The sequence below is a fragment of the Cheilinus undulatus genome, linkage group 1 (genome assembly GCF_018320785.1).
Source record: "Cheilinus undulatus linkage group 1, ASM1832078v1, whole genome shotgun sequence".
In the NCBI taxonomy this organism is placed as follows: Eukaryota; Metazoa; Chordata; class Actinopteri; order Labriformes; family Labridae; genus Cheilinus; species Cheilinus undulatus.
In genome coordinates, this window is record NC_054865.1 from 34,869,276 (window position 1) to 34,888,205 (window position 18,930).

At 39.5% G+C, this 18,930-nt stretch overlaps 1 protein-coding gene across 2 annotated transcripts in view; it reads right to left on the reverse strand.

The window, feature by feature from the left end:
* Positions 1–17,354, reverse strand: part of rnf111 (ring finger protein 111) — a 42,408-nt gene extending 25,054 nt beyond the window's left edge. For both annotated transcript variants that reach the window (XM_041786205.1, XM_041786195.1), the window contains exons 1-4: positions 17,268–17,354; positions 16,865–16,927; positions 8,728–9,681; positions 1,163–1,295 (exon numbers count right to left, since the gene is read on the reverse strand). In XM_041786205.1, the coding sequence (XP_041642139.1) occupies positions 1,163–1,295; positions 8,728–9,598 (1,004 nt within the window). In that variant the 5' untranslated portion in view covers positions 9,599–9,681; positions 16,865–16,927; positions 17,268–17,354. The remainder of the gene's footprint in view (positions 1–1,162; positions 1,296–8,727; positions 9,682–16,864; positions 16,928–17,267) is intronic.
* Positions 17,355–18,930: the final 1,576 nt, after the last annotated feature.

The window sequence follows — 18,930 nt, forward strand, 5'->3', positions numbered from 1 at the left end:
GACGTTCAGTTAGTTACCTGGCTGCTCATAATGCTGGAGCAAAACTTGCTGCCGACTAAACTCAGACTGAGCTGTTCTCCATCACTTTGCTACACTAGCGCTAGCATCAGTTAGGCACAACTGAATGCACCCGTTTAAGAAATTTCACTGGTGACCGTACTGATACCGGTTTACCACCTACCACTACTTCCTACAGTTATAGCTGTAGAGTACAGACTGTTGATGTTTATCATCTATTATTTTGGTGTAAATGCTAACATCTCTCATATCTGACCATTAAAACAGATCAGAGTAAGTCCAATGGGCCTTCTGCCCAACAATAACTCTTTTCTAGAAATCAGCTGTTAGGTGTGCTGAGTGAATGCCAATATCAAATTGATGGTACTCAACAGATAAACATCTGTTACTGACAATGGTTCTTGCCCACATTATTTGCTGATACAGATTTTTGTCAAAAGGGCCGTTACAGATGTCAAACCGATGCATCTGTGCATCGTTATTGTTAAGGATCCCAGCACATTTTCAGCAGTAAAGCAGTCACATTCAACACACAATAACCGGGGAATTTCTACAGGGCCAGCTCATGTGCAGAATATGATGGTAGAATATTGACCGCACCAGCAAACAGAATGCAGCTTTTCAAACAGTAAATTCAGAGAATACAACAGATTTTATGGTATGTCCAATGTATTTCACCAGTAGCAGAAATAGCCAAGAATTACAGTGATACTGGCAAAAATGGTTTATGTATGCAAGTTGTACAGACAAAAACATGACAATGTTATTCTTACCATCAACCATCTGGCTTACAAAAGCAGTATGCTTTATGTTTTAAAAAATAACTACATAAACAAAATGACAGGAGCATGTTTCTTCACATAGATGTGGCTTTGCTTTTTAAAAACAAAGATGCATACAGCCTGTTTTTCTGGGCAGTGTAAGCTATGGAGTCCGTGATCAAAGTTAATCCACTCACCCATCCACTCACTCACTTCATTCATTTTAAGAACCTGAGGCTACACACCTTTAAACAGCAGGTAAACTACATTTGAGCCATGCACAGAAATTAGCTGCATTCATACCAACGATATGGCAAATGATACAGCCAACGAAGAATCACACAGGCTTCTTTTTGAAAGCTTTTTGTAAAAGTTGTGCCTACCTGAAACCATCTCCGACTGTGACGATCTCCACCTCACTGTCCGTCGAGGTGACGTTGATCTCCTCGCTTGCAGGAACAGCAGGTGCAGGAGCTGGAGTCGCCTCGATGACCACCACATCCTCATCCAGAGCACCTGAGAAAACCAAGTCAATTTAGTATAAAGCAAAAAAATGCAACATAAAATCTGACATTTGCCAACATCATCTGTGTTTTGTCAGAACTAAACTTGTTTGTTTGCACAAAGAAGTGTGAACACCAAGAAACAATTAAACCTTACAAAAACATGCAAAAACAACAAATACTATGTGGCATGTGTTAGTATATCAACAAGCAAGATTTGTAAGATGCCAAACAGTCTTTCCTCAGTTTCATCATACTCAAAGCAGTACTATCAGGCTAACAGTTAACAGCAAAAATATAGGTCATCAGTGCTCAACTCTGTGTGCACTGAAGTAGCTTTTCTTCTATCAAATCTGCCCTCTGAGATTTTTTTCCCTGCACAACAAATCTTTTTCCCTCTCTGGTTAGAATAAAAAACATGAAAAACCCATAAGATGTGCTGACTTAAAATACAGATCAGAATGAACATAAGAGCAGTCATTCTAAATGACAATATAGAGGACTTTTTTTTTTCTTCATCATTAATTCATCATAACGTTAATCAAACATTTTTTCAATTCTTCCTAAATCATATGACATATGGGGAAAACAAAAAAGACTCTAAAGCTGCAGATCCTGTCAGTCTTGTTCAGTTTGGTATGGTATGCAATTATTTGCATCTTCACTGTCAAAAGTTGGGAAAGCTACCAAAAAATTGATCAGTGCTGTCCTACTTTTTGGCACCCTTCTGTTGAGGTACCAGCTCAGTACAAAACATTGGTACACACCATGTTTTGAACTGAGCCGAACAGCTTTTTTTTAAAAAAACTTTTGTTTGTCATCAACATGCTTTTAAAGAAAACAGTGATATAGCACTTAGCAAACACAACTTCTGGAGTACGGCTGGATTGAAATGACAACTCAATTCAAGATGAGTAATAAGTATGAGTGTATACGTAGTGATGTGTTGCTTACAGATGAGGCAGTTCTAAGAGCCGACTATTTAAGGTGAATGAGTCTGATCCAATTTGAGTGCTGATTTCCGTTTTTTAAATCATTTTTGGGGGGATTTTGCCTTAATTAGATAGGAAATCAGGGGGTCAGATTCAAACCTGCACTGCTGGCTTGGAGGAGTATAGCTTCAATATATGGGGCAAGACGTAGCCACTCAACCACCTGCACTCCCAAATCTCTTGTTGCTAAAAAGGAATAAAAAAGCCTCAACTGTACCAAACAATGAGCCATTTGGGAGCCAAAAGACCGGCTCTTATTACTGTGCAGAGCCGAAGAATCCAAATCTATAGAATTTCTTAAGCTGATTCCCTTCACTATGAACGAGGCTAGACAGACATTGGGTGTGGAAACACAAGCAATATCAGGGATTTCTGTACCAAACAGCATAGGATAAAACCTGACAACTTGGTGGAAACATACCACAAGAGGAACAATATTCACAAACCCAGGCATATAATCACCCTGTATTTTTCATATTGTTCAATAGTAGTTTTTTAAAGCCTGACTTCCTTCAAAAATAAAAATAAATATACTCCAATTACAACTTAATATTTTGCCTTAAATGGTCTTCCTCTCAGCACTTCATATCAAAGGGTCCTCCATGTTTATTAATGCCCTCCTTGTACCACCTAAGGAAGAGTTGGGTACTGTTTGGCTTTTTTCAGATACCGGTGATAAATCCATACTTTATTCGGTACCAGTACCGAAATTGACACTTCTGTGGGGAAAAAAACTGTGTTGAAGTTTAGCAGGAGAATAAAAGCCGTCTGGGTATCATAAATGATTCACAGAAATATCTTTATAAGGTGCCAGTCAAACACTGAATAAGAAAAGGAAGCTGGTGTAACTTAATAAGTAAAACACAAATTCCATAACATATTTCTTGCCTTTCATAGGGTGTCAGGGTACCAAAATGAAGTTTTGATATCCGTTGTAATTTGGTCCGGTAGGTATTGAATGCATTGATATTGGCACCATGTTTGTGCCAGTTTTCGAAACAAATCCCTCACTAAAGGCAGATGGCTCTGCACATGCACTGCTTGAAGTTGTGGTAAACTAACCTGAGTCAGGTTCATCATTCCCATGTCCTTGAGGAATTATGAAATAGAGATGCTCTGTCCTGCCAGATCAAACAAAAATGGGGAGAGCAGAACTTGCATGAAACAGATCCTGTGGCTTGTTGTTTTAACTAAACTCACAGTTTAATCTAGAAATATTTGGCCCTATCTGTCACCTGGTGCGACCCAACTAATAGTGCAGCCCAACTGTCACTGGTGGAGTGAGGCAGGGTTTTTCTTGTTAGAGGCATTAACTGCAGCCCCCGCAGATCTCAGTTCAAGAGCTAGTCTATAGCACTGGCTTCACTTAGCCTTTGTGGCTGACAGCCCAAAGCTGAATGATAGAAAACATTCTGCTATATGTGCTTTTGGAGTTATGAGTCAGAATGACTTCTAGGGTGTATTCACATCAGGCACGATTGTCTCATATCATGCCTGAGTGTGGCTGCTTCCTCCTCTCTCTGTTGTGCTTTCAGATCAGTACCATCACTCGGTGCCTGAACACATTTGGGTTTGGACACAGTCTGATACAGGAGGTGACGGTATGCCAAGGTTGATTTACTTATCAGCCAAATAAGGTTGTCAAAACAAAACAAACAAAAAACGTTGATAATTTTATGATACCATGTTTTAAAATGATACAATAACATTTAATTTGAAGTTTGATATTACCATAGCTTTAAAGGTAAATATCAAAATGTTTTAACCCCCATTTAACATTTTGACATTTAAGATTTAAGGTCAGACTGCCTCCCATGTAAAAAACCGCAAGAATTAATGAGAGGGAGTAAACTTTTTGCATTACTTTGACAGCTCAGAATTAAAAATACAACTATACTATTTTCTCAACCAGGGTTAGTTTTCCTCGTTTTTTTTATTTATTTCTTTTTTATTTTCACTGCACAGTTGTGCAGGTCAGGACAGCCAGCTGAGGATTTTTGCCATCCTCCATGTTTGTTTTTTTTTCTGAAGTCATATTTATTGCTAAAAATCAATGACACTGTCCTTATGTCTGTGGCCTCCCAATTTTTTTTAATTATCTTGTACGTGGCTCGCCTTACTTTACATTAAATTATACTGTTACTTTTGCTTATATTATAATAGTTTCCGTTAAAGCTCAGGAATACATTTGTTCTTCAGTCCACACCACTTATTTAAAAGTAATCAGCATATAATTAGAGACAATTTTTTTTTATTTTAGTCTGTTTCTGTTAACAGTAGCGATTTCTTGCTATAAGTGAGCTGCTGTGTTATAAAGACTGTTGAGTCAACATTATAATTTATCTCTCATATTAATAATCCACCACTAACCTTTGTGAAGAAATGCAGATATTTTGTCAGTTATATAACTAACTAGAAACTCTGACTTCAGTCACCAGCTTTCAATCAGGTGGACTGCAGCCTGAAAGTTGTGAAATACTTTGGATTTGGATTGTATTATAAACAACCTTGTGTTATGGCTACTTTGTACATGCATGAGGATTAAACGTAACATAATTTAATATTGCATCAGTGCATACTTTTCTTGCACATCACTTAGTGACCTCCCATGGTAGAGAAGTTGGTATCTCCCCAGAGTGACTTCTATATCTGTTGTCTCCTGAGATCTGCTGCTTGGCACCCTGTGCATGTAGCTGCTTGGTGAGACCTTCATGTTGTTCACAAACACACTCAATGTGCGCTATATGAGGTTAATAAAACAATGAATGCAGCTCCTTCTTCAAACATGACTACAAAACAAAGAGTGGAAGGATAATGTCATCCTTCCATACATTAACTTAGGTATTCTAATGGTCTGCTTGTTTAAGAGCACATTCAACATGATTGAGATCGCTAACAATTTGTGAGATTATCAGATTTGTAATTGGTTAAGTCTTATCTTGTATATTGTTCCCAAAGATTTCAGTTACCATATCTTTTGACCTCAGGTTATAGCTCGGGTTAAATGGTTTCCTGGCTACATCATGCACCTGCTCCAACTCAGGGCACCTACTGTGCAGGTTTCATCACTTGCCTTCCCCAGCTGTAAACAAATGCCTTGTTTTCCCTTTGAGACCTTCTGTTTCTATGCAAAGTCAACGGTGCATCTCAACTGTGTTTGAGTATTCTCTCACCTGCATCTCACAACAGATGCACAACAACTAACTTTCTATTCTCCTGTAGGGCCAGAGCAGCAGCCAAGGCTAAATGGAGACATGAAGAAAACAATGAAGCAAGTGGAGCCTTTTGGAGATTAGATTCTAGCTACAACTACATGAAGACCTTTTTTTACGTGAAGCCCGTCTAAGGACCCCCTGGCTGAGGACTGATGCTTTATCCCATGCACAAAACAAAATGCTTCACACAGAGACCTAAACCAGGATCAAGAGACTAAAAATGATTTTAATCTGCTGCTGGGAAAGCTTTAATTAAACATTTTACAACAACCCAAATATATGTCACCATGTAAGGAGAATTAGCCTGTTTACTGTCTGGTACATTTTCGCTATGAGCTCTTATTAGATTACGGTTAGGTAGTAGAAAGCAAAATAATGGGAGAATTGCCCACCCCATTTTGATTTCATAATAAAAGTAGCAGTAGTCTGCTTCAGGAGCCACTGAGGCAGACTAGTGCCTTATTATGTTATCATTTGGTGCATGTTGTACAGCTGCTCTAATTTAAAGAATCAACACATTCAACATCAGACTATCCTAGGTAAGGAAAGACTGATATTGGTTGTTCAGGGCCGTTATCAGTAGGGATTTATAGCAGTGCATGCAACCAATAATTGGAACGTATGCATTTTTAATGACCAACAAACAATTCCTAAAAGTAAAACGGCATGTTAAAAAAAGAAGGAATTCAAAAAATAAAGAACTAGAAAAGCACTAAGAGAGCGCAGACCTCCGCCATTAGCCCTATCTCCCAATAGTACAGAATCCTTTAAAAAATTCCTGGATCCAGACGGTGATCCGGATCGCTCCCAAAATCTAATCAGTTTTTCCTTATGCCATTTCTGAGATTTCCTGAAAATTTCATCAAAATCCGTCCATAACGTTTTGAGTTATGTTGCTAACTAACAAACTAACTAACAAACCCTGCCGATCACATAACCTCCTTGGTGGATTTAACTGGCTCTGTCAACACAAGAAACAGCGCAGAGCAAAACTGTAGCAGCGGGAAACAGGACGTGATGCCATGGCAGTGTTAATTTCATTGATTACAACTATGACTAAAAATGTTTGTTGACAGCCTTTTCTTCCAGAACAAAAACTAGACTAACAAAAATAGATCTGTGATGAAAACTCGACTAAAACTAAAAGACATTTCATCTAAAGACTAAAATCAAAAATAGCTGCCAAAATTAACACTGTGCCACACACTCCCTGTGCCAGTACCACTCCCTGGCCTTGACTGGCTAGTACTTGTGTTGTGTGACATCAAGCAAGTCACATAGGCCCCATCTACAAGGAGACGAATTCAGGAGCATACGCAAAATTTTTTTTGTCGTAACAGCATTTCATCCACATGGAAATGGTGTTTTGGGAGGTCGTACACGCTACTTTTTGAAACCGGGTCCAAGAGAGAACAAATCTATAAACATATACGTTTCATCTCCTTGTTGACAGCCAGCCGCATCATTCTTGAAATGATTGCGTCATACACAGCGTTGCCCACTTACGCCACATGCGCTGTCAAACCAAAACAACAATGGCAAATAACAGACTACATGGAAAACCTTTTCAAAATGAAATCGAAATATATTGTTTTAGTCTCCATGTGGACAAGACTATAGCGTTGAGGGCAGTGAGACTATAAAGACTGAAAATAAAACCACAGTTGAAGACACACCTCGCAGTGGAGCCAGAGTAGCGCACCTTTAAATGAACAGATTTCATCAGTAAATGAAATGCCAGTAATTGGCTGCATCAACAATCAGCCAGGCTGGTTATCCATCTATCCCTAATCCTCGGTCATATCCCACAACAACTACTGAATTCTTAAATTTGTATAATTTCAGAATAAATAACCTGTGCTTGAAGCAGCAGGTGATATCTATTGTAACTGATGGTAAATTGTAAATCAGAAAAATATAGGTCTTATTGCATCCCAAGTGGCTCAATTTATAGCATATCATAGTGAAAAGCTATGGTTCAGATTAAACACTGCATTACCAGCTGTTTCAAAAGGTGACCATGGGGCATTTTCGATTACAATCTGCCAGGTGATGGGCCTTGAAAACAGAGTTAACTTGCTTTTCTTTAGTCAGCTTTGCCTCAACACCATGCCAATTACACTACTACATACTGTATGTCTGACATTTATCTTACTGATCAAAGACAAAACCAAAAGCTTTAATGTAGTTTACATTTTCCAGAAGATTTTTTGAGGACCTGGGACACACTTAATGAGTAAAAGGGCTGCTGTTTAAAATGGAGAGCAAGAAGGATTTGTGTTTTCACTACATCCAAACACAACACAATGTCAGTCCTCCTTTTCCTTCCCTCTCCCCATCTGAGCCAGAATGAAATCACCTGACATAGAGAAAAAAAACTGTAGACTCCTGATCCAGCCACAATAAGCACACATTAAGAAAAGTCATAATGATCATCACTAGTGTAATAAAGCCAATTCTTTTCCAATTGTAAAATCACAGAAACCCAAAGAAACTGAGGTCTACAGTGCACAAGCTAGGTAAATAGTAACAGATGCCTACAGATGTCATTGCCTTTTTAAGGATGAAAAAAATACGTTAAGCTCTCAATGTCGTTGGCATAATACATGAAGACCTCATATCCAGCATAGTACAGCCTCTTCTGTTTTTCTGTTCTGCTTCTCGGTGAATATTAATTCACATTGCATCAATGTACTTCAATTAAAATATGTTAATTCTTGCTGAATTGGGAGTTTTCGGCAGCATTACAGATCCTGGACTCTATGAGCTTTGTAAGACATCATTTACTATCCTGTTACAACTGTGATGTAGCTCCTCTTCACCTTATTTTTAACAAAACGAGGTAAAGAGTGGCTTTTTATGACAAAAACATCATAAAAAACAAACGATTTCATTAAGTCATTTTTTTCCTTGTTAATATCCATCCATATCCATGATTCAAACCTCTATTTTTTATACACACATATAAAAAAACTCCTCTTCTGACTGGTTTAAAAAAAAAGAAAAAAAAAAAAGACAAATACACATAATACATGATTCTCTCTGGACAGTCTGGCTGCTGTTATTATGACAATTAACACAGGGATAATAAAGTAGCTTGCTTCAGTCGCCTTGTTTGATAGTTTACAATGTAAATCCTGATAATGTAATGTAGATAACCCAGATCACGTCACAAAACACTTTTGTTAGACTGGATATAGAGATAATAATGCCACACAGAGATTTGGTTTATGATTACCTGTAGCGACAGTAGCGCTGTTGGGCTGGCTGCTGGTGCTGCTGACATCCACATACAGCTCATCTTCTGCCTCGGTCGAGGAGGGGGAGGAAGAGTCACTACTCAGCTCCTCACTGGAACTACTGGTGCTATGGAGTAGAGCGTATTTCCTACGTGCAATAACTTCACGTTTCTTCCTCTGTAGTAGTAGTCGCTCCTTTTGCTTCTGAGTCCGCTGACCCCCTCCAGGAGCTGTTTTCACAAAACGTTTCCTATGAAGAGGCCGCCGGCTGCTCAGACACGGCCGTTTCAGCAGGACCGGTTCAGCCTCAGACCTCACCCATTTATTAGAACGATTCCCTCGAGTTCGACCCAGAACAGGGCGCAGGCCTGCAGCCCCCCCTGTTGTCAGGGCAGGAGCCTTGTGTTGGCCCCCTGTTGCTCCAGCCTCCCCCTCATCCTCAGAGCTAAGAGTGTCCGAGTCACCGAATCGCAGACTAGAAGAAGGGGATGAAGCACAGTCACTAAAAGAGGACTCATGATTATGTTCATCCTCACTAGGGTGCTGTAAAAGTTCTACCCGAGGACGCTGAGCGGCCAGTGAACTCTCACTAATGTGGCCCTCTTTCAGCGAGCAGTCTGAAGGCCCAGCCTGTTGGCCCTTTCTTTTTCTACGCCCAGGAAGGCTCCGTTCTGAGTCTCTGTGCGTTCCCGAGTCCCTTAGAGGCAGGTGCCGGGATTCACAAAGGGTTTCAAACTCGCTGCCAGCCTTCCCAATCACCTCCATGTTGTTGGGGAAGCTCTTGGCTGCCTCCATGCCCTCCTGGTTCACCAGTGGCTCCTTCAGCTGCTCCTGTCTGCTGGGGGCCTCAGAAGGCACCTCACTCTTCATGGTGCCAGGTCAATCCTCAAAGAGCAAACACTGATTGCGCTTGCATCAGATCCTAGGCATCTATCCGCTGCATCTCACAAAACCTAAAGAGAAGAGGAAAGGATAAAGGTCAATGATCGAACAAGCACTCCACTGCATAAAGGCATGGTCCAAACATGTTGTCAGACAGTATTAGGACCGGCCATGTGTAAAGAAATATAAGAACTAACCCTGAATATTTAAAAAGGCAGAAAATTACTCTTACTAGGTCCAAGGACAGTTTCACCCACAACATAAACTTCTGATTTTAAAGATTAGTCTGAGTCCCGAATGACCCTTTCAGATGATTATATAGGCAGCTTGTCTAATCTGTTGCATATTTTTGATCAGAGGACACAAGTCCTGCTTCATTGTGTCAGAGTTGTGACCAATGTTAAAATTGCAAACCCAATAAAGAAAATATTTAGTGAAGATCTTCCTTAAAGGTACTGTGTGTAAAATTGGGAATATAAGTGATGTCTAACAGTCGGATTCTAGGTTGTGATGCTCACTTCTAGCAATAAATGTAGAAACCAGTGGTAATTTAAAAAAGGGAATCTTTAATTATGGTACTGTGGAAACAAGCATCATGCAAAAAAGAAGATGGCAGAGCCTGTGGGGGTGACCTCCCTATGTATGAATTAAAAGCTTATTCTAAGTTAATAAAACTGTAACTTAAAACAAAGAGTAAGGCAATTTGTGTTTGGTACATTATTTCTTTGTTGTAACAATGCTTCTTGGTAATAAATCTTATACTATTGGAAATCCTGTTTATTACCCTTTTAAACGATGCCAGATTTGTAAGGATCATGCATTTGTGGGATGAGCAGCAGAGCTGAGTATGTGGGTTGCACCCATGAAAAATGTGCCAAATCTTCTCTGCCAATGCCAAACAGCTTATTTTGCTGTTGCTATTGACTCTTGTTTTGAGCTTCTGATCCCCCCAATCTGCTGCCAATCAGGTGCCTGATTGGCAGCACCTGTGAGCATGGGCCCTGCTACAGTGGTCAGTAGATGTCTGCTTCAAGAATCAGCATGCCACGTTTGACTGATCTGGATAGGGCTTGTTGGTTGGGCAACTTCAAGCTGGTGTTCTGCAAAACCAAGTTGCGGCATTGTTTGGAGTGAACCCTAGTACCATCTTCAAACTGAAGGCCAAGTTCCATATAACGGGGAATGTAAGAGACATGCCGCGAAGTAGGCATCCCAAGAAGACAACACCCCAAGAATACTGTTTTTTCACCCTGTCAGCAAGAACTCTGTCCTCCAAGATGACAACACTCACCCCAACAGAGCAGGGTTTATCAGAGACTACCTCCAGAATTCGGGAGTAGAGAGGATGGAATGGCCTGCCAGCAGTCCTGACCTTAACCCCATTGAACACTTGTGAGATCAGCTTGGGCATGCTGTTCGTGACAAAGTGACCAACACAACCACGTTGGCTGACTTGCGACACTTGCGACTTGCTGGTTGAAGAATGGGATGCCATCCCACAGCAGTGTGTGACCAGGCTGGTGACCAGCATGAGGAGAAGGTGCCAGGCTGTTGTGGCTGTGTATGGTTCTTCCACACACTACTGAGGCTCCTGTTTGTTAAATGAATAAACTGTTAAATTGTCAATATGTCATGTTTTTTCAAACTTCAATAATCCAATCCACCAAATACCACACAAGAGTCAATGGCAGAATAAGCTGTTTGGCATTGGCAGAGAAGATCTGGCACATTTTTCATGGGCGCAACCCACATACTCAGCTCTGCTGCTCATCCCACAAATGCATGATCCTTACAAATCTGGCATCATTTAAAAGGGTAATAAACAGGCTTTGCAACACATAAGATTTATTACCAAGAAGCACTGTTACAACAAAGAAATAATGTACCAAACACAAATTGCCTTACTTTTTGTTTTAAGTTTTTATTCAGGTGATTAAAGACTGATTAAGATAGGCATATTTATAAATATAATGTTTCATTTTTACCACATTTCTTCCACTAAATGTTACTTGGCTAAATATACTGAACACACTGTGGCCTTAATTGCTTGGTTTGTGTTAGGGATGCACCGAAATGAAAATTCTTGGCCAAAACCGAAAACTGAAAATGAGGAAACCAAGGCCGAAAACCGAAAACCGAAACACCGAAAGAAATTATTATGCCAATTATTAGTACCATTGCATTTATGGCTATGACTGTACACCAACCTCACTAAAATCAATTGCAATTGCAAAAATTAATATTAATGCTTCAAAGAATAAATCAATTACAAAATTATGTAAATATTTATTAAGCACTTCATTCCAATAATACACAATATAGAATAAAATACAAAATAAAATGTTTAAATTGACTGCACTCATGTATACATTAAATCAGTGGTTCTCAGCCTTTTTTCAGTCATGTACCCCCTGTGAAGTGTTTTTTCAGCCAAGTACCCCCTAAACAGTGCAAAGCTTTGGGGCCAAAAAGAAAGACATTAAAGAGTGCTGTGACAGCCGTCTGATTCATCAAACTTTGTCACTGATAAACACTTTCAAATAGCAAATATTTGATTTTTTTTTTTTCATACATTTTAAATATTAAAAATGCATGACTAAAGTCATGGCACATCTTCTCATCTCTAAATGTGGGAATTCAAATTAATTTAGCTAATGAAAACAGTGACTAGAAAGGCTTTAAACCCAGAAGTGTGCAAAACTCTGCTCGGCTGCAGTGGTCTCTCTGGAACAATTTGGAAATAAAAACATAGAGCTAGAGAGAACTTAAAACCTGTAAATAATAAAAAAAAAATATAAAAAAGACTTAGTGAACTTAGTTATAGATCAGCATTTCTTCACAAAAAATAAATAATTAACCGTTTTTTGAATGGAGAGGTTGTGAATACAGTGATTGACAGGCATGTGCCAGTGTGGGTCAAACCATCCTGCCATGGGGGAGACTCAGGGGGTTTTAGGGTCATTAAATTTAAGAGCATACAAAATATTAACTCCAGTTTATAAACTTAAGGTCCTTACACTCTATACGCAATTTTTTCATGCAAATTATTTACACAAAATATTTACATTTAGAACCTGTATCGAGTCAAAGCAAGCTTCCACACCTGCAACATCATTTCGCAGCGTGACATTGCTGCGGATATTTAAGTAGCGCATTTGCGCTATGTCGGGCTGCCTGTTGCCTGTCTCTCTCTCTCTACCAGGCTAAAAAAAAGAGGCAAAAACACAAGCACTGATACAGACAGGTATGAGGAGATATGAAACATCAGGTGGTGTTGGAGAGGAGGACATTTTGTTCCTCTGTCTGCCTTAAAAATCGGCACCACCACCACTATGTGCGCTCCTTGGAGCGAAACTCACACAGCTGGAGCTGTTTCTAAACTAACGGGACTTTAGTGAAATATTTACCAACACAGTCTCCTCTGACCTCAGACAAACTACTTATAAAAGCTGTGGATCAACCAGCTAAATGACTCTCCGAACAGTCTGGAACACAAACAGCTGAGCCAGTCTGTGCGCTGTGGAGAGTTAACTCCTCTCACTGCGAGCCTCAGCTGTTCAATATTATAACTCTTACTGATCATATTTGACATAGAATGAATGAAAAGTCAGTCCTTCCTCTTACAAACTTGGCTGGCACAGTAAATGAAACCATGAAACAAAACGGCACTGACGTCCTGGCTGTGCGTAAAAGTGCCGCGTTACGCACGGAGTGAAGGACAGAGAGGGACAAACCTCCTTTTATCTTCCGCTTCACTAAATATCACTGTTTATCAGAGGACAGAGAAAACACACCGCAGACGTTCGCAGCACGAATGTGAGTTTAGAGTGTGCGTAATACATTCGCAAAATCGTGTCGCTCCTGACATGCAAAGAAAGGCGCTATTTTTCTTAAATAGTCTGCATGTATTTTAAAATCTCGCCTACCCCCTGGAGTGCGTTCACGTACGCGTACCCCTATTTGAGAACCACTGATCCAAGCGCGTGCTGGCCACGGTTTTTGCTGGCGTCATCACAACGTCATGTTTCGGCATTGTTGTTTCGGTGATAAAAGTCTTTCGGCCGAAAACCGAATATGCACTTTTGGGCCATTTTACATTTTTGGTGGCCGAATTTTCGGTGCATCCCTGATATTTATGATCTTTTAATGGCACCAGTTTCAACCCAGTACATCCAAGAAGTCTTCTGAGAGGTATCAAGGACAACTGGAGCAACGGTGTGGCGTGTAAACAAAGACAGACAGACGGACAGACATGCTGCCAAATATAGTAGTAAGAGGTTTCTGAGGCACAAACTTAGGAGTAACTAAACAGAGTACATTAAACTCAATAAGGCTGAATAACTAATCAATCAATCTTATCCAAAAGAGGGACAACTCATGGCACAGAGTCCTAAGATCATACACCAGTCAAGAGAATTTAGAGAAAGGGGCAACAAATAATCATGTCTGTGTAGTTAGAGGCATCAGCAGTGCTCAGAAAGTGACCTACCCCTCTCCAGCCATCAGACCAGTTTCCACATCTTTGATCCATACTGGGCCTTGAATCACTGGGGCATCTTAGAGCTAGATTGATGGCTGATTTCACAGAGGAATAGATGATTTCCTACAAATCAGCCTATAAAATGCGCCACCAATCTTTCAAATTCCATGAATTACATAAACCGGTTTATAAGTGCACTTTGATTTTTGCACACCATCATTTTAAGAAAAAAACTGGCTGCAGGTATCAGATTCCTTTCAAACAAATAATAAAATATCTATTTATCAATATACGTTTTTTTCTGTGCACTTGATTGCCTGAGACTGGAAAAACAAACATTTAACAGGCCCATAACAATACTTCAGGGTGTTATATGTTGGGCAATATGTCGTTCACTAACAGTCATTTTGTTTCTCTTACAAAGATGGAACATAAATACCTCGAGGCAAGTCTAAAGCAAAAGCTGAGTCTGTACCGAGGTGTTTTGTTTATAGCCGATTACAGCCAGTACATGAATCAGGTTAAATAAAGACAGGTTATCCCCCATTTAACTGGTTCTCTTGTTTGTTTCATGACTTTGAGAGAATTCTGTTCATATCTTTGCGTACCAACAAGTAACTCCAGGGACAAAGTGACCCTTTACGCACTGGGAACATTTTCACAGCAGCGTGAGGTCTCCCAGCGCAACGCCAAATTCCAGCAATGCCAAAATGAAGGCTACATCCTAAACATAATGTAAATCTGTGTCTTTCTTGTAGACCTTTTTGAGTTTACAGAGGGTGCATAGTGAGTTTACTTAAAATTAAGTAGAGTAGAAGTGATGTGGGATTGAAATAGTGACCAACTTGTGTCTGTAAATTGGCACATGTGCTTTAAACTGTCAACCAAAGATAATTGTAATACAACAGATAACCTTTAATTGTTACTTAATACTGCTTTAAACTGTGCTAGTCTAGTATATTCCCCTCCTTCGTTTTACAACCTTTACATGTTAATGTCTTTCTTCTTTACATCCAATTTCTCAATATAATTATGCTCATCTGTAATGACCAAGGTATTCTGTGCCTTATACAAGTTCACCTTTTTCTTTGCATGTGAAGTAAACAAATTAGACAGGAAACCATACCCTTAGGATCTATAATAGATCAGGCTAGCCAATAAAAGATGCTCTGACTGCTGCAATAATGAACCAAAGGCCAGTTTGGTTGTGTATTCTAGACAAAAATGACAAACACAGTGTTCCTGCAACTACAATGACTGTTGGTCAGCTGTGCTAAATTTGATCACCCGTACATAGTATTCTTTTTGAGGTTTTTTTTGTTTCTCTGCATTCAGATCGCTCTGTGTCGTCTCAAAGCTGCTCCATATCTGCAGAGACACTCAGTGACAAACTGTGCCTTTTAGAAATACACACAGAACATTAAGGACAGTGTGAAAAAAATCCCACAAGTGCAGGCTTATGCACTATACAGTATGCATGCTGTGATATCGCCCACAGCAACAAGCCTGCCACACTTCTCGACATGATGTAATCTGAAAACAAAAAAATCATGAAGCTACTTTTTCAGCAGATGATTTAAGAACATATTGTACTGACCGAGTATACCAGGCCATCTGAAAGTACGTGTGATGCAACACAAGACAAGAAAATAAAACAAATACACATTATTTACTGAGATTACACAATTCACAACAGTAAGAAATCTGGATGTCTCACTTTGAAAAGCTATCTGTAGTTTATATCCCTGTGTAAAATCATCATTATCATCAGATCAGAATTACTGCAAACAAGTCCAAATCCAGCTTTTGAGGCTTTTCGTGTCACAAACTACAACAGAGCTACAACGTAATGTTTATTTCCAAACTCCCTGACAGTATATCAGTGATAATGCAACAAAAAAGCATTCCCTGTGTGATTGTCATGTATAACATTAGATTCTTAAAGGTTTCCATGAATGCCACTGCATTGAATATGCTGTCAACAAGGTTGCATTTATTCTTGTCATGTTATATCATTTTGGTTATCAGGGCTCATGTTAGTGGTTTCCACGTAAATAAACTAAAAATTAGATAATGTGAACCCATTCTGTACAGCAGCAACTATGTTTCTGCTTCTGTATACAATTCAGTAAAAGTGAGAGTCCTTCAGATGCCTCAGAGAAAGCTGCGCAATGACATGCATGATATCAGGGGCCTCAGAGGACAGCCCTGGAGGGAGAAAATCCAGTGCATCAAGGCTGAATAGGACTAAATTTTCATTGGAAGGCTCAAAATTGTAACCATTAAGTAATTAATAAACTACCATCTGAGAGAAAAGCAGAAAGCATTTATTGCAACAAAAATAACAGTAAACCAACCAATTCATGTGTACGACTGAGACAGGACCGCTGAGCTGCTGCTAACGATACCCACTGTGCTTTATGTCCGTGAAAAGACTCTCAAGCAGTTTGACTACGCAAGCAAAAACAGAGCTTTCTATGTTTTATTTAGCTTGGCAGTACCGAGCCTGAAACTGAGGCTAAGCATAGTTTCTACAACGATTAGCAATTACAATAAGCTTGGCTGCTGTCTGCCTCTGTCCCACAATCGCTGGGTGAGTGACTAAGGCCAGAGAAACACATTAATGGAATCTACGAGAGCTTGATTATGCTTATGAAATGGTAATAACCTATTTCATGATTTTCACCACAAAAAAACAAGGGACAGCAAAGTGGATAGCTAGCCACTTAGCCTGACACATACTCCAGACAGAAGACAACAAAGACAGCACGTACCTGCGTCTAAGTCCTTTTTTCAAAATGTGTCACCGTCCTTTTTGTAACATGTGAGGTTGAATCCTGCGGGGAATAATGACAAGAGTTGAAAACGGGCACTTCCTTTACTGTTAAGACTAACTGCAACTAGACAGGCCTGCATTAGAAAACGCAATCCGAGTACGTTTAGCTGCTGGGATTGTGAAACTGACAACACAGTCCCGAGCTGATCCGAGAAGCAAAATCGAAGGCAACGGGCCCAGGATGGCTACGAGCTAAGCTAACATAAAGGCTAGCTCCACTTCACTCATCAAATACCTCATTATACTCCACCATTAAAACGAACAAAAGAATCCTAGCGGTTCTTAAAAGGTAGTGCGACCTCTCCGTTATGTTTCTATATGTCAAGGTAGAAAATTCTCACTATTAGCCCTCGACGAAGTTGCCATTCCTGCCTTCCGAGGCATCCACTCTTGTTTACCCAGCAGGTCGTCTATTCGCAAGCTACCACAGTGTAGTTGTTCTCAGGGCCGCGCGAGGACGCCAAATCGCTGCCAGCCATGGAATTCTTTACGACACTTTGCGACAGTTGACTGAATTTGTATTACATTGCAATGCAGAAGAGGCTGAACGTGTTATCATAGTGTTTAAGAAAAGAGGGTGCCAGCTTATCGTCATTTTCAATTTCAACAAGAAAGCAAAGCAAGTTTTGCGCCGCTATAAATCTCATTTGTGGGTGCAAAAATGTATCATTTGTTACTTTTCCAAATCCTCGATTAAAGAGACCAGCGCGCCATCTGGTGGTTATAGGTTGGACTTGTGGAAAAACAAAAACATATCTTCATGTTTGTGAGCGTAAGTTATTGGGGAAATGCAATCCGGTGGTTCACTTTTACTAATGACAGGACACAAGGAAAAGCAAACGATGGAGCAGTAATCTTATATCCTCATTTTTCGTTTTTCTAGACAAATGAAACAGTGTCTATAAAATGCTGATATTTTCACCAAGAGTAAATTCTTTATAGTAGAAAAATACATATTATTCTTCAGCAAATCTCTTTTTTTCTGAATATGTGGTCTATAGCCACTTATTATCCACTAAATCGGAGGTCATCAACCCGATTGTACAACGGCCAGCCTTTTTCTGACAGACACTGTGGGAGCCGGGCTTTTAGAGGAACTAATATCATCATTTTGGTCAAATTAACAAAATATTGCCGAAATGTTTGGTCCGGTCTCAAACGTTTTGGTATCTGTGATTTAAAAAAAAACAACAACAAAAAACAAACCTAAATACCAAACATACTTTTCCATATTATAACACGAAGCAGAAATGATCATTTAAATGAGCACCACATATTGTATCAAATTCCTAAATATGCAATGAGTATTTTACTTTCAGTGAATACATACTAATAAAATCACTGAATGGCACTTACACAGGAATTTGCATGAAGAATATGTCACAGTCATAACAGAGACATTTAGTTCAACATTGTAACCAGCAACATACCTGCAATACTGGCAAAACAGCCACAAAAAGACTGTCAAAAAAAGTTAAAATATTTAAAAGTCAGAGAAATTTAAAATTATGGCAACAGGACAGCTGTATCAAAATCCTGTTTTTGGCAGATAAAGTTTCTGACACATAAAAATCACCACTCCATTAGTATGTGGACTGCTGTTGCAAGGCTGAGATTAAGAAGAGGAATTTAAAAAAAGAACATGAAAAGCAACATTTACTTGCATGTCGGTGGTTAGTAAACTTTATTCACACTTGCACAAACGTTCAGAAACGGTTCTGAATTTACTTGTGTGAGCTGAAAACAGCATAGTTTTTACCCTGAAATTTTCCTAGTGGTACCCTATCATTTTTCCTCTCCCACACCCCTCTGTTGACTGACAGGCATACTGCAGGAAAACTTCCTGCGGTGAGGGACAAGTGTGAAAAAGCAAGTAAGGACATTTTCTGTTTTTTTTTTTTTCCACACTGAGATGAAAATGTCAGAGTTGCTTGTGTGAAAGGACTATATTGGCCTGAGGAAAGTTTGTGGGCTGCCAAGAAATTTAGGCATCATTATCCTTTC